At 42.6% G+C, this 25,013-nt stretch overlaps 1 protein-coding gene across 1 annotated transcript in view; it reads right to left on the reverse strand.

Moving 5' to 3' along the window:
- Nucleotides 1-25,013, reverse strand: part of LOC120791763 (unconventional myosin-VIIa) — a 67,801-nt gene that overhangs the window by 16,435 nt on the left and 26,353 nt on the right. The window contains exons 8-28 of the mRNA XM_040130426.1: nt 24,721-24,834; nt 22,542-22,610; nt 22,299-22,383; nt 21,626-21,702; nt 21,093-21,212; nt 20,429-20,571; nt 19,563-19,773; nt 19,318-19,453; nt 18,695-18,801; nt 15,096-15,233; nt 13,474-13,632; nt 11,606-11,698; nt 7,142-7,236; nt 6,844-6,928; nt 6,410-6,628; nt 5,638-5,745; nt 4,747-4,956; nt 2,932-3,138; nt 2,206-2,382; nt 1,051-1,140; nt 809-936 (exon numbers count right to left, since the gene is read on the reverse strand). Coding sequence (XP_039986360.1) covers nt 809-936; nt 1,051-1,140; nt 2,206-2,382; nt 2,932-3,138; nt 4,747-4,956; nt 5,638-5,745; nt 6,410-6,628; nt 6,844-6,928; nt 7,142-7,236; nt 11,606-11,698; nt 13,474-13,632; nt 15,096-15,233; nt 18,695-18,801; nt 19,318-19,453; nt 19,563-19,773; nt 20,429-20,571; nt 21,093-21,212; nt 21,626-21,702; nt 22,299-22,383; nt 22,542-22,610; nt 24,721-24,834 — 2,771 coding nt within the window. The remainder of the gene's footprint in view (nt 1-808; nt 937-1,050; nt 1,141-2,205; nt 2,383-2,931; nt 3,139-4,746; nt 4,957-5,637; nt 5,746-6,409; nt 6,629-6,843; nt 6,929-7,141; nt 7,237-11,605; nt 11,699-13,473; nt 13,633-15,095; nt 15,234-18,694; nt 18,802-19,317; nt 19,454-19,562; nt 19,774-20,428; nt 20,572-21,092; nt 21,213-21,625; nt 21,703-22,298; nt 22,384-22,541; nt 22,611-24,720; nt 24,835-25,013) is intronic.

Genomic DNA, 25,013 nt, shown 5'->3' on the forward strand with positions numbered 1-25,013 from the left:
AATTCTTGAGGAGTGAAGCGCATGTTTTTGCAACATCCCGCGTTAGGAAAAAGTATCCTATGTTGTACCAATACCGACACTTGATGCACATTTTCCTGATACAACTTCAGAGCCAAGTGTAACCCACAATTAGTCCACAGTCTACTGTGCAACACCGATTCAATTGTTGGCGGCAGTTCACCTATGAACTGGTTTTAGGAGAAACCTTAATCAATACACATAAAGAAGTTTATGACATGTTGGATTCGGCCTGAATAGTATTATTCATGTTCAGACACAGTTTCAGCAGAACTTCTACTGACTTTTATCACAATGTATCAAAAATCTACTGGCAGAGGAGGCAAATCAGAGAAAACAGAGCATAAGCAGAATCTAATATCACACTGACGATGTCAGAAAAACAGGATGCATGGAACATGATTATTAACCCGAAACTCTGTGCCTGCCATCTCGGACCCAAACAGGCCGAACTTAACCAACTTAAGGCCTCCTGAGCTCTCTCTTCAACTTGAGGGCAATCTTAAGTCCAAAGAAATACGGTAGCAGCTTCACTAGCAGCTGACTTAGGCTTTCAAGTCCTTTACAGGCACATTTGGATACAAATAAAATTGATTTTTGTTGTTGTTGTTGTTGCTGCTGATATAATTTGAGTTTGTTTTTTATTTTTTTGGTTTCATAAATACATAAGTCATATCCAAGCTAGACAACGTACTTGGAGATATTGTCGCATTTAATGAATTTATGTCATTGATATTCGTCTGTAAGTTTTACCAGTAAAACTTTATCATGACCCTGTGTGTGTGTGTACCTCAGAGCTGGTCTCAGGATCCCGTTGCCGATGATGAAGTGAAGTTTCTCCAGGTTGGACGTCGGCCGGTCCTCCAGCATGCTGTTGCCGTGGAGACCGTACTCGCCATCATTAAGGCGCTTGGTGACCTGTGAAGTATCACGCTGTAACTTTTCTAGTTCTGCGATATGCCGCCTAGAGACGTAACTGTTTGAAAGGTTGTCGGCTTTTCTAAATCCCCTCTCTCCCTCTCCGTCTCTCACCTCCTCGGTGATCTTGGATTTCTTCTTCAGGGTGAGGGACACTAGTTTGTGGCGGACACTGTTCCTCTTGTGGGTGTCGGAGTGAGGCGTCTGGAGGCAGAACGAGACAAGAAACAGCTCACAGACTAATCAGAGACTCTCCTGCTAGCAGCACACATGATGCAGAACGACTGTAAGACCACAGAGGTAAAGTAACCGGTCCAAATGTTCCACAAAGGGTCACCTGAAAAACTGCTATTAAACATTTACAATGACCTGTTCAGAGGATAGGTGTTCCGAGGAGGATTACAGGAAACAACACAAGAGGATTAGTTTAAAAATTTTTTTTAAATTAGATTAAATTAGAAAGATGTACAGTCAGTATATCATAAAAAGTGGGCTGTTCAGCTCCACAGTATATTTAGCAGGATCTGTGGCAAAAGTTTTTATATAGGACCAAAGAACTTCTAGATGTGAAGGAACTACTGTATATTAATACCACACAGAATCTAAATTTGATTGCAAGAAAGTGAAAACTAGTGGAGATATGAATTCTTTGTCTGGGTAAAAACATTCTACAGCTACTGACATGAATGCATGTTGCAAATGATCCTCGGGGTTTCTTGGGGTGTTCGGTATAAATTTCAACCCAATCCAGTGAAAAGTGAGCGACTGGCGAGGCTTACAGAGAATCGCAGAAATGCTGAAATTTATCTGGATGAAATGAAAACAAAATGAGCAGCCTTTTCATTGCAGTGCTTTTTCAAAGTAGCGCGAACATGTGCTTTATTGAGCTGACACTTCACTCCACTTGGCTTCCACTTGGCTGTATATTAACATATACAGAAATATATTAAGCCATATTCTTACAACGTGACATTTAAAAATTATCTGTCCATGGACATAAAATTATCTATTTTCGCATCTAAAACGGCCCCGCGCTGGGCCGGACAACTTTAAGCCGCGCTTCTTATTATAGCTCGACTGCGGAAAGAAACAATCCGAAGAGATGTTTGTCATTACAGGAGGAAACCGGGCTGATGAATTAGAGGGAGATTACTAACAACAGCACATTACAGAGCAGCAGTTAATCGTTTACAAACTCAAACTATATAAATCCTACACCATCCATCCCTGCTCTTCCTCCCCTCCCCTCCCACCTCTCCTCTTCCTCACCTCCCCCTCCCCCTGCAGTGCCTGCAGCTCTCTCTTGTAGGTCTTCTTCCCCAGGGTTTCGTAGATTTTGGTCATGACGGGGATCTTTTCGCTTCCGTCGCTGATGGCCGTGTGGTACTTGGGCTCCGGCAGGTCTCCCATGAACCTCAGCACTGTGATCCACACGGCCAGAGCAGCCTGGGAGAGAACATGGAAGATACATTTATTCATCAAGTTCATCAGGTCAGATGTTATCTAGAGATTGGTAGGACAACAAGTTAGTATCTTTGACGGTCATTCAAATAGATTTAAATTTTAATAAGTGATTGATTGTTTTAGGGATTTATCAAGCAACAATACTGAACTTTTCCTGGTTACAGCTTCAAAAATGTGAAACGTTGCTCCATTCTCTGTTTCATACTCAAAGTAAATCAAGTACAAATATACAAATATACAAAATTATTAACTATTTTTTACATTTCAGAGAGCAGATGATTAATGAATTAACTAATGAATGCTTACAATCATAGAGACAATAACTGTTGTGGCAACTATAGTCATAATCATTTCCTGAGTCTTTTCTTTTTAGTTTTTTTTTTTTTTTTTTTTAATTTAATGCACAACCAAAAATATTTAAAGCTGACTGGTCAGCCAGACCTGAGCAACTTTCCGAGAAACAGCAAAAATCTGCACAGCTGTATGAAACCGGTTGGAATGTTGTGGGATCAGAGGTCAAAGGGGACGTACCAGCTGGTCGCCCTCGTCGTCGTGGTAGAGCAGCGGCTGTTTGAGAGGTCGTCGGACGTAGGTGTGCGTGGTGGTGCCCTGGAAGTAGGTGGCGGCGTACTTGGCGAACTTGTACTCCGATAAATCCTCCTCTTCATCATCCTCTGGCAGAGGAAGAGCCTCGTCCAGATCCTCCTCCTGCAGCTCCGAACGGGTCCGCTCCAGGTCCTGCAGAGGAGACAGGGCTTCAGTCACTACCGTCATGTGAAAACCTCCAGACGGAAACTTCCTTTTTTTTTTCTTTAGTTTGTTATATTTTCAAATGAGACTCTTCTCTAAGTGATGGGACAATTTTCTGACCTCTTCAGGCATCAGACAATGTCAAAATAAATCACTTTCATGGTCAACTTAATGCAAGAAGGTTTCTCGATCCCTCTCATACTGTCTCAAACTACTTCCATGCCTTACATTCCTACATTCCCCCCTCTTCTAACATCTGACATTTCTTTTCCCTCCTTCTCATCAGAGAACGACATCACCCTTATTTCCCTTTTTTAATTTTGAGGTCTCTGTGTTACTTTGTTTTGATTTGTTTTCAAATAAACTGCACATAAACCATTTAATGCACTTGGAGCAGACTAAAGGTCAACTGGCAGCTGGAAACTGGATTAAGAAAAACTGACCTGTTAAAATTTGAGATTGGATCAAAATTGTAATACACTGCATGAGATGCAGATAATTAAGATTAAAATAATTAGAAACAAAAATAAAACAAAACAAAACAAATCAGACGGGTGACAAATCAATGGAAAAATCATCATCAAGTGTCCCAGTGAGGTGTTGTTCCACCAAAACACCTTCATTGCTTCCTTCTCATTGAAGTCTCCAAGACTGTACTGGAGGGAAGAACACCATTCTTCCATAACATATTCCCTCATTTGGTGTTTTGATGATGGAGGTGAGAGCGCTGTCTGACGCATTGGTCGAAATTTTCTCTAGGTGTTCGACTGGGCTGAGATCCTGAGACTGTGAAGGACATTAGCCATGGGTTGATGAGGCCTTGTACAGAAGCGTCTGCATTTGTTACGATTGCACTCATTTAATCAGGTTTTTCCTTTAATTTGTCACCCATCTGTATATAAAATCTGGACGATATGGAATCCTTGCTGCTCCAAAAAAGAGGAAAAATAACAAAATCCTTGGATATCTCCGGACTTTTTCAAACTAAATCATTAGTGCATTCTGTTCTCATTGAAACACTTAACAGTCTCACTAGTTAAAGGATAATTCTGGTATTTTTAAACCTGGGCCCTATTTCCCCCTCTTTTTGCATCTAAATGATGAATGGGGCAAAAATGTTTGGAATCGGTCCACTATTGAGCGAGAGCACTATAACTGGCAACCGCGAAACGGCTGCAATTTTATCAAAAGGGGCATCTGTCTGAAGATCTTTCATGTATACAATGTGGTATTCAGCACAAACAAAATAAAAAAAATTTAACCTAAAAAACAAAAAATAAAGAAATAAAATGAACAAAAAATAAAACTGAAACTAAATAAACCAGAACACCAATCCAATGTATAAATGTGACTGAGAAGTGAAAAATTATGAATTCTGGAACTGCATTTTTGCAGTTTTTAGATCATTGAAGACATTTTAAGATTTTTTTTAAGAACCTGCAGTTAAATTAAATCCTTAGCATATGTATTTACAATTTTACCTTTTTTTTTCAATTCAGTTTGTCTGTAATTGTACAGATTATACAGTTTGTAGGTTTAGTGTATTTTGTGGCTCTAACATCCAACTACGAGAGGAAAACCGTTTTATTAGCTCACCTCAAAGCCGGCGGGGGCTTGACCCTCCTGCCCCGGGAAAGAACTTGTCGTCCCCAGGAAGCCAAACATCTTGTCCACCATGTCGGAGTCGTTGACGGGCTCCATTCGGGCCTTCTCCATCTGCTCCACCATCTCCTTCTTCCTCCGAGCCTCCTCCTTCTCCCTCTTCTCCCGCTCGGCGTCCTCTTTGGCCAGCTGGGCCAGACGCTCCTTGAAAATAAAAGTATCACATTAGTTTTGAATCAACAGTATAATAGTAATAGTGATGAAACACTCTGTTTTATACTTTGAAACACCTGGTGCCCTCTGCTGGAAGGATTCACAGAACAAAACAGGGGGAAGGCGCTGTTCTTTTAGAACAAACAGAGCTAAAGCTTTCACAAAGCTATCAATCAGTGTGTGATCATATGCACCGAGGTAACCAAGTTACAGTTGTCTCTTTCCAGTAATCTGATGTCTTAAACCTCATGTAAACAAGAAAAACTGTTTCCATAATCTAGGTAGGGGAAAAGAGAAAATTGATTTTCCCAGCTCGACTCCTCCTGGAGGACACGCCATCCTTATTATCTCTCCTTTCACCCTCCTGCTCTGCTGTCACAGTGATTTTTCCTCTGTCTGCTGAACTGTACTGAAAGAAGGAGTGAATGATATATTTCCCATAATCGCAGGTTACAATTTATGAAAAGGAAAAAAAAACATGTACAGATAAGAAAAAGCAGACATAATGTCGTAATCTGGTTTCTCGAGTGCATGTAAACAAACTGAGACCAGGGGAATATTCTAGGAAAGAAACTCAAGATATCCTGAACCCGAATAAGGCATTACAGTTCATTTTAAGACGACACATAAACTGAGGTCTATAAATGTCAGAATTCCTTGTTGAACTCCCACCTGGTGTTTGCGTTCAGCCTCAGCCTTCGCTCTCTTCGCAGACATCTGGTTCCTCAGTTTGGCCTCTTCAGCCAGACGCATCTTCTCCGCCTCCAGCCTCCTGCGGTACTGAGGGGAGAGAGAAAGGAGTCTGCCATTAAAAAACAAACCAAAAAAGCAGCCATTTACCAAAACAGCACAGGTTCAGCCCCAGTGAGCAGTTTGTTGACATCAAAATCAGATTAAACCGAATCAAATCCAAGAAAACAGTGTTTTGTGAATGTCGAGGGGACAGGGACAAATGGAATAATGACTGAGGGAATGAATCGAGCAATGACTCGAAAAAGGAAAAACATAAAACATGAATATAAAAATTAACGTTTTTGTTTTTTTTTTAAATGAAAGAAAGAAAACAATTGAATGAAGAAAAGGTGGAAATATAAAAATAACTGAACAGTGAAATTTTGGGATTCAGCCCTGGGCATGGTGGATTGCCCAACTTACCAAAACTAAAGGAGCTAAACAGCTGGAGAAATTTTGTTCCACGCCTTTTGTAACAAGCAGCCTGGCTGTGTGAAGCAGGAGTGTTTTTCTTACCCATAAGTGTCAAAGAAAGAATAAAACCTGAATGTTTGTGATAAAATTGGCGCTGCTTTCTGCCACTGGAGAAAGCTCTTGGAGTAGAAAGTGTCATAAAATGAATATACTGAAGTAATTTCAAGCACTTCAAAACTGTACATTAGCACGGTTTCTTAGTGACATTCCACCGCTGTGTGTGTGTGTGTGTTTCTACCTCTCCTTTCAGCCTCTTGTACAGCCGACGAGCGATCATGCCTCTGGTGTAGGCCTGGATGGTGATGACGGCCCACAGCCGGTGCCTGAACGCCCGGCGCACCAAGAAGCCCCGGCAGCGACCCTGGAAGCGTGTGATCCGCTGACGGGCCACGTGATACGACGCACAGAGCTTCCGGGAACGAACGAGAGCCTGCAGGCGAGAGAAGCCTGCTCGCATCTGAAGGGACACAGAAGGAACGACGTGGCAAAAGAAGAAGAAGAGAAATCAACCTTTTCTGACACGAATGAATGACTTAGACTGAGCTGCAAGATGGACAGCTTCATGATGACGTAATAAATAAAAACTAAATGCACTTGTTTACACTCTTCTATAATTGAATGCATTTGCTGCCTGCGCGCAATGTGAGTGTGAAACACAGAGATGGTCCTCACAGCTCCATAGTTCTTCCTACAGTGGTACCCTCTCCATGTCTTCTGGATCAACACGGTCGACTTCCTCATCCTCAGGAAGTTAGATCTGAGAAAAATGAGACCATAAAAAAAGAAAAAAAAGAAAAAAGAAAATCAGCTTTCCTGAATCTTTACATGGCAAAACATTTCTCACCAAGAGAGAAAACTATAAGATGTTCTATGAGATTTATCAAAATCTGATCAGTGGTTAGAGAGTGACGCATGCACAAATTCACAAAGAGACTGGGTCAGCCTCTTAAACCAGGTTTTTAAGTCTTACCTGTCCTTGAAACCTCGAACCACCTTCTGGATGAGGATGACCTTGTCAGTGATGGCCTTGTCCCTCTCGATCTCCAGCAGCATGTCGTGGTGATCCTACACGGCAAACACAAAATTCATTAGCTTGAGATTCGAATAACCACAAGTCTCCCCTTCCTTTAACCAAGTGCTTTTAGTTGTTTTAAACCTCGCCAGATCTTCCTGGTAGAGGCAACAGATCAGGAAACACTCCCATGGGTTGTTTTAGTGACACTGTGTGACTGTATCCATCCGATGCATGGTGTTCGATATCATGAAACACAGTTTAAAAACTCTCAAACATTTTTATTGGCTGACTTATATGAAGCTTCCTCATACAATAAGGAAGCAGTAAAGCAGAATGGCTTCACCCCAGTCACATCATGAAGGTTTATCTCCTTTTTTGAGGGAGCTTATTGTCAACTGAAATACAAGTGTTATTCGTTTCCAAACTCTGAATCATTGATTTAACTTTTAAAATACACGGTACGCGTCAGACGCCTTGGCCTTGGGAACACTGCTTTAGGTCTGTTTTGGTCTGTACCGGTCTTCACACAACCTTGACAAATTCTAGTTTGTTTGAAAGATCTAAGTCTCCTGATTCTATCCGTACAAAGCATTTTAGGATCCACATATCGCAACAACAGGTGTTGACACAAAATTAGTTAAGGAGGTACGACTGCGGGTCTTAGCTTCCCTTTTTTCATGCCAAAAAAAAACATAGGCAAGGCAAAAAAAAAAAACCCAAAAAAACCTCGATGTGATGAGACCAGGCTTCTGACTGTAACCAAAAAGGCTGAAGAAAAGCAACCTTTTCATTTTGGGTACATTATTTTTTGGCTTGTGCACAAAAATGGGAATTGTCTGGGTGAAAAGTCCTGTTTTTAACCCTATTGTGCAGAAACATTACATTCAAACTCTGTTAAGTGTGGATAACAAAAAAAAAAAACCAACAAGAACAAGGATAATCACTGATTATCCTGCAAGTATTTAAAAAATACTATGCTTCTGTTTCTCATTTCAATTAGACACATAATTAAAAATGACAGCTGCCTGATTAGATACAGTAATTGTAGTAGTTTCCATTATTACTCCTTAAAGGGGAAAAAAAAAAGAAAAACATTTAAAGAGTTCTGTGTAAGGCGTTGTATGTTTACCATGTTCAAGACCTTAGCTTTAGCATTTTAGCACGCTTACATTCTAATCAGCACTAAATACAAAGTACAACTGAGATCAATGGGAATGTGATTAGTTTTGCAGGAGATTAGTTATAAACCCTAGGGTTGGACAAGCTGTAATTTTTACCTGAAGAAGGCGCTAGAGAAAAAGATAAGGGATCACCAAAGTTATTACAAATCATCCTGAGGGGGACATGACGGTCTGAGCCAACTTTTATGACAATCCAATCATATGAATCATCCAATCATTTTCAAGACATCCAGCCAAAATCAGAAAAGTCAACCTCATGGTGGCGCTAGAAGAAAACAGGACCACCAGAGTCATTAGGCTTCACCCTCTGGAAAATATTAATATCACACAACTTTCTCCCTAAAGTCTTTAATTGTGCAGCTTTCCAGTTTGCTAACACGGCGGATAAATGAACACAAACGCCTAAAACTCCTTCCTTCTCATCCTCCTGTGATCTGTCCATCTGCCCTCTGGCTGATCTGACCACGTCCTGTCGGGGAAGTGTGGGTACTGCCCTGCACTTTCTACCTCCTGTCCTGCTTCCTGTCCAGCCGAGCAGTGAGGGCTGACAGAGACGAGCCTTGGAACCAGAAGAGACAAGCCGTGTGTGTGAAAATAAACCGGACTACTCAATGTAAAACGCAAAGTGGGGCTGTGATAGAGAAACGCATCCTATCTCCACTAATTCAGGTGCCATAGATTCACCCTTATTCATCATGACCTTTCCGTTTCATGTACAGTTGGTGGTGGGACAGCTCTGCACACAGGAAGTGGAGGAATCAGAAAAATGGAAATGTTTCTCCCAAACCCAAATCCTGCTTTCCAGGCAAAGCTGGACACACCAGTTGCAGCTGCTGCAAAAAAATACTGAATATCTCAGAAAACAGTAATTAAGGAAACTGCTTTCATTTTTTTAGATTTCTGATTTTCCCCGTTCAGCTGAACTGCTGAGGAAAAAATGTAGAAATACCAATGGAACAATATACAGTCCCTGTTTTACCAGTTATATATATTTTTACCAATCTTTGCAACACTCTGCCTCTAATATAATAACACTGTCTCTTTACAGAGACCTGCAGTATCAATATTCTTTCATATATTTTTCATTTACAGTAGAATTGCAGCAGATTTTTATCTTGAAATACATTCATGATTTTTTTTTTCAGTATAGATCTCACAAGTGTTTCAGCTGCCTTGGCTGGATGATCAACTTTTAGTAATTAACGAAATCATTTGAGAAATCTGTTCCTCCTTGACCCTAAACCTCTGTTAGACCAGCGGAGCAGCAGGTTTCAGTTAAACTTCGGGTCGAATGACCTCAGCTGAGTTTTCAACTAAGCCAGAGGTGCAGTCTAAACCACGGCTTCAGAGGAGGCAGCCCTGGGGTTTCCGCCCCCTCCCCCCCCCCCCGACTTTGTTGCAGACAACACAGGTTTGAAACAGGTTCAAACCTCAAACAGCAGCTAACATATGGTGTGTCACACTGTTTTATTTTTTTTAAGATTATTTTTTGGCGTATCTGCCTTTGTGTAAAGGCTGGCAGTGCAGAGACGGACAGGAAACGAGGGGAGGCAGAGAGGGGTATATCGTACCAACACAGCCAAAGTCCTGTTTTAAACTCTAAACTAATGACCGAGCAACAGCCGCACAGAGTGACATATTATAAACTGTTTGTTATTAGCCAACCAGATGCCAAAATAACAACATTTTTGCCTTCATCTTCAAAAGGTAAAAAAACCCCCCATTAATTACAGCTTTGGAGCTCATGTCCAACATGTAAACAAAGCTTAGTGAAAAATGCTGCCTGTCCGTGCATCTAAAACTCCTCATGTTTGGTGTGAAAACATGTCGTCGCTCGAGCCGAACAGAAACAATCAGCTGCGGAAAGACACTGTTTCAACAGGGGGAGCTGTGCACGAGTCACACACTGTGAAAACAAACTGCTGAGCCTCAGTCATCAGCAGCTGATGTTTTCATCTAACCTCTGGGGAGGGAAATGACAGCGTCACCATGGCAACCAGCTAACGGATGTGCCTTACCAGCGACTTTTGACCTTAAGTCAACATCTGTCCTCACATGGCGGGAAACCAAAACACACATTTATACATATGCAGTACATATACACAGTTTTAAAAGACTAGAAAACGCACACACACACACACACAGTAGGAAACCAAAACACACAGTCTTTCCCATCAACAGACATGCGAACTGGAAACAATCACAGCAGAGCCTCACTTACTGGGATGAACTGGTTCATTCCAAGTCAGCTGCAGCTGGTCAGGTTGAACGAAGTTGTCTGTTGTATAATGTGTTGAACGCTCAGGGAAACAATTAAAATACTATACTTTATTACTGCTTTGGCTACTTTATTAAGTAAACCTATACACCTGTTCATTAATGCAAATATCTCATCAGCCAGTCACCATGAATCCATGGACCCAAGCTGTCTTGTGTCAACAGTCCAGGCTGGCGGTGGTGGTGTAATGGTGTGGGGGGTGTTTTCTTGGCCACAGCCTGTCTGAGTGATGTTGCAGACCATGTTCATCCCTTTATGGCCACAGTTTACCATCTTGTAATGGCTACTCCCACCTACATGCCAAGCGGACTGTAATGGCCTCCACGGTCACCAGATCTCAATCAAACTGAACTCCTTTGATATGTAGTGGAAAAGGAAATTTGAATATAATGTGTGTGTGTGTGTATTGAGATATATATATGTGTGTGTGTTTATTTAATTTTAAGATTATTTTTGTAGGCATTTTCACCTTTATTGGGCAGTTGATATGGAGACATTGAGGAAACGGGGGTGAGAAGGCACGACTAGTTTAACAAAAGTACCCCACTGGCATTGAACTGCAAATCTTGAGGTTATATAATACGTGTGTTAACCACTCTGCCACCAGGACGCCCCATTTTAATTTATAATTTGGCCTCACAATATACAAGCTTTGGATATGTGTTCAATGACTCTTGACGTCTGACGTTTCAGCAGTCACGACAACAAACATCTGTTCGCTGGTGGTGGTGTCCTGAACATCAGAGAGGCCGTGTAAAGGATTTGCTCATTCGTCTGTGGGATACTGGTCACAGTAAAGTATGTAAAATGTAACGTAATAAAGCTCTTCTGCTAAACATCACTTAGAAAGCAGAATCGGGACTGGGTAAAGAATTAAAAACACGTAGAGAAATTTCTTAAAAAGCTACACTGTAAACATTTTCCCCAGTTGAGTAGAATTGCCGTTTAATGCAGGAGCACCTTGAGGAAGATCTTGGTCTTTCCCATCTGCCAGTCGTCATCTCTGCCGAGCACCGCCTCAGCGATCCTCTGACAGGTTCCTCTCAGGTCCTCCTGAAGAGAGACAGACAAAACAACAGGATGAGAGAGAGAGAGAGAGAGAGAGAGAGAGACACAATAACAGGATATGAGAGAGAGAGAGAGAGAGAGAGAGAGGGAGAGCACGGCGGCGGCTTCACTTTCATTCAAACACGCCTCCAGCCATGCTAGCAGCTCTGTGAGGCTGCGCTTAGGCACAGCGATGCTTTGAGCTAAATGCTAACACAGTCACAATGACAAAGCTAAAGAACAAGTTTGGTGATATTCTGTAGTTTTCTTATCATCAGCAAATCCCATGAAAAGACTAAAAGCAACACTGAATATATCTTACTAATAAACATCGTGCATGTATCGAACAAGTCAGAAAGTACTGAGAGATGCACTAATGTGTTGTTGGTTCTGGTCTTTTCGTCGGATTTGTTTACAATAAGAAAATTACAGAATAGTATAATTCTAATCCTTCAACACCCCGATGTTTAGCAGGTTTAATACTTATAATGTTCATCAAAAATATGAGCACTGAACATGATGGACGGAGGATGATGCGGCTGGATGGAAAACCAGAGGATCACTGAAACTTATTACAGTTAGTCCTGAGGGGAAGAATTTGCTTTTCTCTATTTAATTTCTTAATAAATTTAATACTTTGGGTTTTGTTTTTTGCTTTTCCCAAAAACCTGATGTGTAACTGTGATAAATAACTATGAGCTCAATTTAAGAAAAACAACCATGAATATTATTTCAGTCCCAGTTGCAAAGGCCAAACCATCATGCGACTTACACAATTTACAGAGTACAATTTCCCAATATTTCACTTAATCCCAACTCATTTTACAAATGAAAACGCCAACACTAAGCTGTTTTCAAAGTGATGCGCACAGACACACGCACATACACACAGACCCACAGGGCGTCCAAACCAGCGGAGGGAGGGAGGACACTAACACTTAGGGGTCCAAGAGAAAAAGACGCTGTTGGACGTGGAGTCATTTGATTGATTCCAGGCTTCAGAAAACACTGTATTATGACAAGAACACACACACTGGAAAAGCACATACTGGAAAAAGACTTTTTGAAGATACAACACACTTTCACACTCGTCCTGTCCTTCTCCTATTAATCCAAGGAGAAGACAGTCCTCATCCTCGCAGCCTTGTCTCTGGTAGAAATGAAAACATGACATGCTTCCGTTAGAGCACAACGTAAACCCCACGTTTGTGAGTTTCATGTCTCAGTCACGCACTCACGCTCTCTCCTGGCAGGCTACTGATAACAGGATTATTTTCTCCCGCAGTCAGCGCGCTTCAGACCGTCGGTTTCAGCTCCTCAGCGGCTGCGACGGTGGTCAATCTTGGCTGCTTGACAGACGATTCAGTCCACAGTCCGGTTCTGCTTTGGTCAGTCGTCATGAATTTATTTCCTCTGCAGCAGCAGAAAATGTTACATGAGCCTTCAGAAGCTCCTGAAGGTTAAGCTGGACAGAACGGAACACTTTTGGGGCTGCTTGACTCTGGAAGTCTCGGTACAGACGGCCTGGAAACGCTCTGAAGAAGACCATGTTACACTGGTACCCTCTTCGTTCACAAACAGTATTTAATGTTGTGAACACGCCATTGTCTCAAATGTAAGACGACCCCCACTTTTTCAAAAAGCGATTTTCCAAAAAAAAAATACTGTCTTTTATTCAGGCTAATACGGTAATTAAACAACTGTACACACCTAAACACACACACACACACACACACACACACACACACACACACACACACACGCCTGTAGTTATACTCTACCTGTTTGTACGCCGGTTTGACTCCAGGCATGAGCACCCGGTAGCGGTCGACAAACTCCACGAAGGTGTAGCGGATGGGATATCCTGCGCGGCGGATACGAATGGTCTCCATCATACCCGAGTACCTCAGCTGACGCACACACAGCTCCCTGTCAAATAACTGCACACACAAACATGAGGGCTGGGACGGGAAGCGTGAGTTTCAGGTTGCCGCTTGCTGACCTTCAGATTACATCCTCTAAAACCAGGAGTTACCCCCAGTTGGATTTGAGTCAAATGTTGCAACACTTTTGAAGAGCTACCCGGTGAGGGTGCTGAGGTTAAAGGTCATCACTGAAGATCTGGCCTTTAAAACGTTCCCTCCTTGTCCGAGGGGTTTAAATTAAAAGCCCTGGGTGACGCTTTCTTTATTTCTCATTTTCTCTTATGTTTTATTTCTCATGCATCTCAGTACTGACTGTCCCTCCATCTCCTGGAACATCTTCACTTGCTCTGATGAAGTCAAACAACATGACCGATTCCAAGGGGTGTTTTTACCCCTGTTCATACTGAATTTGCACTTTGGATTGGATTGTTTCCGCAAAAGTTAGTGGTGAACAAAACATTGTTTGTCGTACATTTGTCTTCATTTAACACTTTCTGATTAATCAAAGAAAACTCAAAGGGTTTGTGCTGAAAAATGTGTAGAAACCAGTCAGCATCTACTCTAACGCATCTTTTTAAGAAGAGATTGACGTCAAATTAATCGTATGTTAAACTTTGTATGGATTAGTTTTATTCTGCATCCTCATATATGAATGATCTGATTGAGTTTTCGTCAACGATGACCTCCAAAGTTATGGATCACTTAAAAAATGACATGTTTGACTCGTGCTCGTCTCGTCTTATTCATTTCCCTTTTCGCAGAAGGTGTAGACAATACAATTTTAACGCCTAATGAGAAAGAGCGGAGCCGGTTGAATAGAAACTGCAAACATTTTTTCAGCCTTGTAAAACCTGTACACATCCCTGACTGTCGTGGTGTCACGACTTGACATGTTGAAGCTACTTCAGAGTTCGACTCTTGTTTTAGGTGCGTTTACGCTACTTTGCAGAGCCCAGAACACAGTTAGTAACTGAAGTGGCCGAGAAACGTTTCACTTGCCGGTGGCTGTAGAGTCAGTGTATTAATGACCAACAGTGGTGGAAAGCCACAAAGCACATTCAGAGTCCTGTCGGTGCTCTAAGTACGTTTGAGGGGTCCTTGTAGTTTACTTGAGTATTTCCATTTTTTTGCGACTTTATACTTCTACACCACAACATCACATGAAGTCGTTAAAACCAGCTCCGCCTGGAGCAGCTCCAACAGTTAAATGCTGCTTATTGATTGATGTCCCAGTATTAATAATAATGTCCTATATAATGTTTTATCAGTCACAGCGGAAATTTTACTGCAGAATAAAACGACGCACTTTTACTTAGGTAGGAGTTTAAATGCAGGACTTTTACTTATGGTGGAGTATTTTTGTATAGTTGCACTGGTACTTAAAGGATCTGACTAGGTCTTCTACTACTGCTAACCAAGTGGTTTGACCCTAAACCCCTAACAAGCGAAGTAATTCTATTCAGAGTGCAGATACTCACCATGGGTTTCTTGTACTCGTTGGGTTTGATGCAGCGAACGAAGAAAGGCTGACAGACGCTCAGAGTCCTCATCAGCAGCTCCAGAGATCTCTTGAACTGACTGCTCAGAGTGGGCGAGCGCTTCCTGGTCTCAGCTCCCTAAACACACACACACACACACACACACACACACACACACACACACACACACAGAGAGAGAGAGAGAGTCACATGCACACAAACAGAGTGAAACAGCGTAGAAAGTGTCAGGGTCAGAAACAATGAGGACTCTTTTCTCTTCCTGAGCTCTGACACTAACCTTTTTCCTCTTTCACCGCTTCTAAATATAAAAGTCTTTGTCTGGCTGACATCTCGGGTTCAGAGTTAAATGTCAATCAAAAGAAAATAAACTCACCAACAACTATTTTAAAGCATAACTGACAAACATTCGCTGGTTCCAGCTTCTCAATTATGAGGATATGATGCTCATATAAGATAGTAAACTGAATATCTTTGGGCTTTGGAGAACTGGTCGAACAAAACAAATAAAGTGGATACATCTCGTGGGCTGTGGGAAATTGTTATGGACATTTTATAGACAAAACGATTGATTAATCCAGAAAATAACGGGCAGATGAATAGATAATGAAAATAAATGTCAGTAGCAACCCTATTTTAAATACTGCCAATTTAGCATAACTGACCAAAGGAGGCGTCTGTTATGTAAAACCTCAACCTGGGAAGAAGCTAGTGACTCTAGGTGTCAAATACATGGAGTAAAAAGTAGAATATTTCCCCCTGAAATTCTGTGAAGCAGAAGCAGAAAGTGACATTAAATGTAAAGACTCAAGTAGAAGAAACTCAAAGCTGTGTCTGAACACAGTTTAAATACACTTGAGTTAATGTGTTTCATTACTCTCCACCAACGGTTCCAGTTCCAGCCAGCAGAGCCAATAAAGAGATTTTAGGAGTTAGTTCACTTGATAAAGGTTTAAAGGTTTCAGACCAAAAACTGTGAACACTTAGGAAACTTTTTTTTTTTCTTCTTACCGGGAGTTAGCCTAGCTTAGCACAAAAAACAGAACAGGTGGAAGAGTTAGCCAAGACCCGGCAAAACTGCCTTAATTGGACCCTGTGCGTGTGAATCCAAAATGTGCAGAGATAGAAAACAAGACATTTGGTTTGGGGACTAGTTAGTTAACTTGTGTTTTGGAGCCACACTAACCTGAAAGGACTGGAGGTTATCACCGGCGACCGAATCAGCCCAACTTCGGCCATGAGCACTTTCCAACTCACTAGCTCTGTAGCAGCCCGATCGCAGCTTATGTACAAATGTATATGTAAAATGAGCTTCAATGTTCATACATACAAGCTGGGTTTTTTTATTTGTTTGTTTGTTGAAAGTCTTCACTTGTATGAATCGATGTGAAGCGGCCATGTATTCAGCGAGTTAAGCTGTGGACTACAATTTCAGGCCCGCTTTTTTTTTTTTAACCTTTATTTGTCTACATTTTGGAAAACTAAGTTCGCCGAATTCAATATCAACAGTTCATGTTTTCCACGTACCATTAAATATACAGACAACCAGCACTGACTGACGTTGATACCGAAGAAAACTTAAAAACGCGTCGATTCTCAAGCCGGTTCTGGTGTAATAATGGGGCCGTCTTTTTCAATGATTTCTGAGCGGGTTTATGTCCGACGGACATCGGACATGGCGACATCGTCGGAAAGTGTGAGTCACACTGAATGTAAAAATGTTTGTCTCACGTCTGTGTGTTCGGATTTAACTGGACTGTCCTCCCAACTTTCCGAGAGCACAAACCGCCTGAGTGGAGCAAAAATTCTAACAACTCGCCCGAATCAAATTTTAACCGCCCAATTAAAGAAAACGTAGGTGAAGGAAATTGAATCACGCAATCCGGAAAAACTGCCCGCTGCGCCGTGTGATGCGCTCGCATAGATTGCCCCGCTGACTTTTGTCGGTGGTTTTATTTTTGAAAGTTTTCACCGGAAACGTGTGTGCGGGTATTGTGTCTGCCTTTACACTGGTAGCGCTCACAGTGTATTTAGAAACATGTTTACTGCCCTCCAGTGGTCACAGTCAGGTACTGCAACACTTCGAAAAATTCACGGCTAACAAGCAGTTTTATTGATAATCACTATCAATAATCAATGTGTACAAGTCACTGTTGGTGTAATTATTAGAAATGACAACAGTATTAAAATTTATATTAATGATCTGGATTGAGACGTACAATCGTGAGTGTTTACTGCCCCCCAGTGGTCATATTGGGGAATTACAACACGGCGATACGTCAAGTTAGACGTGATAAGAAATAATAACGCTTCCGGTCAACGCTCTCAAAAATAAATCCGTAACCTAACTAAAACGATTAGTAATCAATTAACAGAAATTCTCGTGTTTGAGGTTCGAAATAATCGATCGTCTTATATGGAAATTGCAGATCGAAAAAGTGCAAACTTTATATCGCACGAGCTGCCATTAGCTTACGTGATTAACAGAGTGGAGCTGTGGGGGCGACCGTGGCATTTCCGCTTGGCCAAAGATGGCTGCAGTGAGTGAAGACACACCGCTCTGTATGACTTTTAACGCTCGCTAGAATGAAACGAGAGAAGGATCGGGCCGTGTCTTCTTTTGCGGTTAATAAAACGACTTTCGCTTTGCGACGCGTCAGCCTGCAGTACCCAGACGGGGGCATTCAAACGCAGCAAAGCACGTTTACTGCCCTCCAGCGGTCACTAAGAGCAACTGCAGCAGAGTGACCTGTCAAGGCAGACACAGTGAGACAGTAACACCTTCGGTAAAAACTTTCAAAATAAATCTAATCAATGAAATTGAAGCGATAAGAAAAGATCATATAATTGTTAGAGACCCCGACTTCACTTTCTTCAGCGGAAATGAGGCAGATATTTACCCTCATTGTTGTTATTATTATAATTATTGAGAAGTATTAATACGGTTACTTGTATTATGTTAGTTTTAACAGTATCCGCACTGTTCCCTGAACCACATAACGCATTCTAATAAACAGCCCTGCAGTAAATACTACCTAAGATAATGTTTGGTCCTTTCCTGTTCACATGCAAGGCAGTGGACAGGATAACGCTCCAACGCAATACTTCCAAAATAAATAAATAAAACATGGGGTGTATTTTTTTACACACACACACACACACACACACACACCCCACTCATACAAATAGGGGAAAGACAAAGAAGGCCGTGATGTGAGCTCTGAGCTGGACATTACAGAGAAAGGTGTGAGGTAAAGACATGCATGCAGAAGGTGGAGCGTCCTGTGATGCCTCCTTGACCCACAACTGCCTTCGTTTGTGTCACCTGTTCTCAGTTTATTCTCACATAAACTCTGTGAACTGTCTTTGTTTTCATTTACTGAACGTAACTGATGCATTGACCCCTGTCGATAAGGCTGCCGTGGTTGTGTTTCAGTCGTCTCTCCATATTGGAACGCAAAAAGAAAATCTGAGTTTTGCGTTTTTGCTTTTTGTCAGCGTCACAGAATTGATCACATCAGCCAAAATGCACCTAAAACCTCGAACTGTGGCTGAGAACTGAGAAATTCACTGTCCGTTACCATAGCGACATCAGCTTGAAAGATTTGTTTGATGAACTTGTTTTTGGAGGAGTGAACCAGCTGGATGATGTCGCCGTATAAAGTGTCTCTGTTCTTCTCCAGGAAGCCTGCAAGACACACACACACACACACACACACACACACACACACACACACACACACACTGTGTTACATTGTCATCTTCCCCTCTGAACTCTCGCTCTGCTCGTGAAACAAAAGCGGTCAAATGTTCAGTAACAACAAAAAGGAAACACGACAAACGGGCTGCGTTTCAGTTCTTTACAGTTGCTGACTCCCATTTTTCTACACTGAGTTCACTTTGTAAAAACTCCTCACAGAGTCTCGTCACCCACATGCAGCTCGGTCCGCATCCCGGGATCAACTCTGGTACCAGGACAGAACGACGTGCTCGTTGAATGGATTTTGCGTCAAAGCAACGAAAAGTGTCCAGAGCGAGTGTTGTCGCGCCGACTGTGTGACGACGTTTGAGAAAGTGAACTCAGTTTGGAGAAATGTGAGTTAGCAATAGTTAAACGAAACTCTACAATCTTTCACCCCCATGACCATGCGGTAATATCCCTGCGTCTTGACAGGCGATCCGGCGTGTGTGAGGTGACGCTGACCTCTTGTTTCGTAGTAGACCACTCCGGCGAAGTGCTGGATGCCAAACTGAGTCTCATAGTTGTTCTTTGGAGGGATGTAGTTCGTGTTGAGTTTGTGCTGAAAGTTCAGCTTGTTCAGCATGGTGGTGTCTGTGCCCTGCAGGAGACATGAGGACAGACAGACAGAAGACCCGTTTTCCAACGGTTAACCCGCAGCAACTGATTGTGCGACGTGTGATCTGTTTCCCACCTTGAGTCAAACGTACCTTGGGGAACTTGCTCTCCTCGTCGATGAGCGAGATGATGTTCATGGGTTTGATGGCGATCATGTCCAGAGCGTCCTGGTTGTCAGTGAACTCGATGTGCTGCCAGTTGATGTGCTCCAGGTTGTACTCCTCCTGCTCCAGCTTGAAGACGTGACGGACGAAGAACTGCTGCAGGTTCTCATTGGCGAAGTTGATGCACAGCTGCTCAAAGCTGCGGGAAGGAGGGCGAGAAGTGACAGGAAAACTGCGATGATGAGAAGAGACTGTCACCCTCAGCTGACACTCTTCAGGCAAAAGTGACAAGAAGGTGAGAAAAAGACGTGTTAGTTGAAGTTGACATACACTGAAATTGTAAGAGGCAAAAGAAAGAGAAGCAACAGCTTCATTCCGGGTTGACAAACGGTTCCTCAGAGCTACGGGAGCCGAGAACAGTGGAAATCAATGTGATCATAGGAAAAGCTTGTTAAGAGATGGAAGAAACGTAATAATGTCCCTTTTCATGACAGTGGTGTTGCCTCCGCCCTCGCACCTTTCAGTCCATCACATGTTTCCTGACTCTAATGTGAGCTGGCTGAACAACTGCTGCCACATTTGGCCAGTTATCAGCTGTCAGCTCCGGCGACGAGGACGTCAAAGTCGTTCGGAATCAACCAACGTGAGGCTGCTGCTCTAAACAAACACAGTTCCCTTCAGAATCACTAGCCGGCTGTGTGGACCTGGCGGGACCGAGGCGTCCGTGGCCAGCAACACAAACCGGAAGCTACGAGAGAAAAAACAGGAAACGGGGCGGAAACGGGGGGCGGGCCGCATAAGGTCAGGAAGTGTAATCAGGTAAGCGTGTGTGTGCGTGCGTGTGTGTGCCGCACCTGTTGACAGTGAAGTTCTCAAAGCCGAAGATGTCCAGCAGTCCGATGGAGCGTCTGATAGCTTTGGGCTGTGAGGACGGAGGCTTGTAAATGGCCGCGTTGATCTTCTCCACGATCCATACAAACAAACGGCCGTAAATACCCTGCACGCACACATACACACGCACCAAGTCACCATTCAACACTTCAACAAACATTTCCCCGCGGAGTTTCTGACCTCTAGCAGCCTCGAGGCAGTTTTGTTTACCACCACCGGTTTCATCCTAATCCACTGATCTTCAGGAGGCGACAATGTGCAGAGAAACGCAGCAAAGGCAGGAAAGAGGAAACTGCAGCCAGAAAACTCGAATGTAAACAAAGCAAGATTTAAAATACGTCATGTATTGGCTTTGTAAATGTTTATGAAGAGGGAATTGGATCAACTCTTTTGCTAGTGTTCAAGGACACACACCGAGTACCAGTGAATGCAAACATAACGTTTTTTTGTTTACAGGAAGTCGCCTTTAACCTCCTGTAGTGGGTCTCGTTATATTGTCCACATCGCTCATAGTCAAGGACATACATGATAATGTGTTGAGTTCCTCTGACACGCCCCCGGCTTTTACCTGAAGAGCTGATTAGAAAAAGATGAATAAGGGGCCGTTTTACTAATGAAGCGTTAGACCTTAACGAAAGCGTCCCGCACGTCCAGGGCTTGTTCCATGCTGAGGGGGGTGGAGACGGTCTCTCCCCTGGTGATCAGAGTTCGGCTGGTCAGACAGTTCATCAGATCCTTGCAGTCCACCTGAACACGAGCGCGCGCGCACACACACACACACACACATCACACAAAATAATTACATGATGATACAACTATTGATGAGATAACGAGCACGTTTTGAACGGGCTCTGATTTCTTAAAAAAAGCACAAGCTGCACCACAGGTTTCCTTTCATGGTTTCTTGTAATATTCTGTATTGTGCCTTTAGTGCTTTGTGTCTTGTGAAGAGGAGCGGGACTGTGGATCATCTGCTGCGTGAACGAAGGCTACTGAGGTTCTGGTGCAGTTGCAGACCAGCAGCAGAGTGATGGCTCACTCAGGGGGGGTTCAAGCCGTAATCCATCCCTCATCATGCTGTAGCTCATGTGGATGGACCCGCCATTACTGAAACAAATTATCATCTGGTGTGTGTGTGTGTGTGTGTGTGCGCGCGTCACCTCCAGCAGTGTAGCAGCAGTGGTGAGGTGGGGGCTGCGGACAACCTCGCAGGCATCCAGGTTGTCGTAGGTTCGAGCTGCAGGGTCAAAGGTAAACAGAAAGGATGAAAATGAAACATACAAACACAAATGTTAAAAGGTACTGGATGTAAAAATGTCTGAATATGCAAAGGAGGTAAAGTTAAAAAAAAACTGCAAAGGTTGTCAAGCGTCTCTCTCAATGTCAGACACACAACTCTGGAGAAACCTTAGGCAACAGGACATGTAAAGCAGAGGCATAGGTTTGGTTTCGGAAGTGTTGGGGGGTCACAATGCAGAAAAAAGACACAAGTAACCACAAAAAACATCATAAGTCCTTGAAATTTTCTGACTGCAAAGACCCTGTGTAGTGTCTGTAGGTGTAAACGTCCCCCAACAACCTCTAGGACTAAGGTATGAAGCCTGAGAGGCAGTAAGAACAATGTTCAGAGAGGGTTTAGCAAGAAAATCCACCTGAAACTGGAAAAGTGTGTGTGTGTGTGTGGGGGGGTGAGAAGACAGACTTAGAGGCAAGCAAAGCTGCAGGAAACCAAGAACAGAGGAAGAATAAAGAACAACGAACATTATGAGCAATGAAGTGTGTTGTAAAATGGCTGAATTCATCCACCGGGATATTTACATTTATTTACTGTACCTTCGTATCTGAGGTTTCCCATGTGTAAAATAGCTGCCAGCAGTTTAGAAATCTCCCAGTTCTCTTTGTCTGTGAACATCAGTACCTGCAGAACAGAGCACCACCTTCCAGCTTCTTTAAAGTACTCGAGGAAACACTTGTTAAGGGTAATATTTAATCAGTTCAAGATTCTAACTAGCCAGTGCAGGTGGTAAAGTAACACAGACCTCTGGCTAACAATCAGCCTGCGGGTTTAAGCAGTACCTTCATTGCTGAGCGGATGTTGGAGTACTCTTTCATGTCGTCTCGGCCGTCACACACTGTACATTTACCCTGCAGGGAAAGGAAAAACCATCTTGCGGTCATCAGATATGAAATGTAATGAATCTGTCCTTTTACGTTTCGGTTTGTGTGTTGGATTCCTGGTAGATGGCAGAAGGAGCCTCACTGGTACGTAACAGCTGACGTTAGCAGCCGATGTTTTACTTTTCGGAGGCCTTTTCTGTCATCAGACTGGCATCAGAGCTGGTCAAAGTATCTCAGCTTCTTATCACATGAGCTCTTTTTGGGGGGTTTTTCAGGGGGAGCTTTCCCTCTAAATGTGTTATCAAGTTTGTCAGTGTGCAGGATGTAAGTTCCCGACTTTTCCTGTCTTTTTCCAAACAGATCTTCCAGCTTTAAAGTGATTTCCAATTTGTCTAGTACCTGAATTTCCACTTTTCTGTGTTTTTCTGACTTGTGGGGGTTGTTCCCAACCTTTAGCATTTTTCTAAGTTTTCACTGTTCAAGCCACTTTTTGAAAAACTCAGACGGTTGCTTAACAACACTCACCACCGTTCTGAGGGTATTTTTTTCCAACCGTCTGGATGAAAAAATATTCTGTCTGCGGTAAAATAAAACAAAAGCTATACATCTATAAAAAACTGCAACTATATTTCCTCTTCGGGAAGCCAAAATGTCCATGCTTTTTTTGTACAGGACAAGACAAATAAATGTACAAACAGGGGCTACGCTGACACCAAATCTGACATACAGCCGATGTTTTACTTTTCGGAGGCCTTTTCTGTCATCAGACTGGCATCAGAGCTGGTCAAAGTATCTCAGCTTCTTATCACATGAGCTCTTTTTGGGGGGTTTTTCAGGGGGAGCTTTCCCTCTAAATGTGTTATCAAGTTTGTCAGTGTGCAGGATGTAAGTTCCCGACTTTTCCTGTCTTTTTCCAAACAGATCTTCCAGCTTTAAAGTGATTTCCAATTTGTCTAGTACCTGAATTTCCACTTTTCTGTGTTTTCCTGACTTGTGGGGGTTGTTCCCAACCTTTAGCATTTTTCTAAGTTTTCACTGTTCAAGCCACTTTTTGAAAAACTCAGGCGGTTGTAACAACACTCACCACCGTTCTGAGGGTATTTTTTTCCAACCGTCTGGATGAAAAAATATTCTGTCTGCGGTAAAATAAAACAAAAGCTATACATCTATAAAAAACTGCAACTATATTTCCTCTTCGGGAAGCCAAAATGTCCATGCTTTTTTTGTACAGGACAAGACAAATAAATGTACAAACGGGGGCTACGCTGACACCAAATCTGACATACAGCCGATGTTTTACTTTTCGGAGGCCTTTTCTGTCATCAGACTGGCATCAGAGCTGGTCAAAGTATCTCAGCTTCTTATCACATGAGCTCTTTTTGGGGGGTTTTTCAGGGGGAGCTTTCCCTCTAAATGTGTTATCAAGTTTGTCAGTGTGCAGGATGTAAGTTCCCGACTTTTCCTGTCTTTTTCCAAACAGATCTTCCAGCTTTAAAGTGATTTCCAATTTGTCTAGTACCTGAATTTCCACTTTTCTGTGTTTTTCTGACTTGTGGGGGTTGTTCCCAACCTTTAGCATTTTTCTAAGTTTTCACTGTTCAAGCCACTTTTTGAAAAACTCAGACGGTTGCTTAACAACACTCACCACCGTTCTGAGGGTATTTTTTTCCAACCGTCTGGATGAAAAAATATTCTGTCTGCGGTAAAATAAAACAAAAGCTATACATCTATAAAAAACTGCAACTATATTTCCTCTTCGGGAAGCCAAAATGTCCATGCTTTTTTTGTACAGGACAAGACAAATAAATGTACAAACGGGGGCTACGCTGACACCAAATCTGACATACAGCCGATGTTTTACATCCCTGAAACCTTTTCTTTAAAAATCTAAATTGTTTATAGCTGGTGAAAGTCTCGCAGCTTCTTATCGCATCGCCTCTGTTTTGTCAGGTTTTAGGGGTTATTGTTCACTGACTGTGTGGCAGGACGTCCCGACAGTTGTCCCGGCAAGTGACCGCTCAATATCTGCAAACGTCAAGGTCTCAGCTGCTGCGACAGCGAACAGGCTGATTTGATAATGACACGACGGACGCAGCCAAAGCGCAACACTCGAGAGTGAAAGTGAAACTTTTCTCACTATGGTCAGGTAGGTGTAGTCTGTGGCCTTGCTCAGCCCCAGCTTCTGCTTCTCATCGGCAGTCATTCCCTTCAGCATGCAATAGAAGATGTGGTAGTTCCTCTCATCGTAGGCCTGCAGAGAGAGGAAAGGAGAAGAAACTAGGTGTTGCATCATTACATCAAATAAAACATTGAGCTCAGCTAAGACTTGAATGAAATTCACATTACAGCAGCAAAGAGACAGGCTGAGAGGTAAGACAGCAGATGACTATTTGAATGAAATAGATCAAATACAAAATCAGAAATTAAAGA

This window comes from Xiphias gladius, chromosome 7, assembly GCF_016859285.1.
Source record: "Xiphias gladius isolate SHS-SW01 ecotype Sanya breed wild chromosome 7, ASM1685928v1, whole genome shotgun sequence".
Lineage (NCBI taxonomy): Eukaryota > Metazoa > Chordata > Actinopteri > Istiophoriformes > Xiphiidae > Xiphias > Xiphias gladius.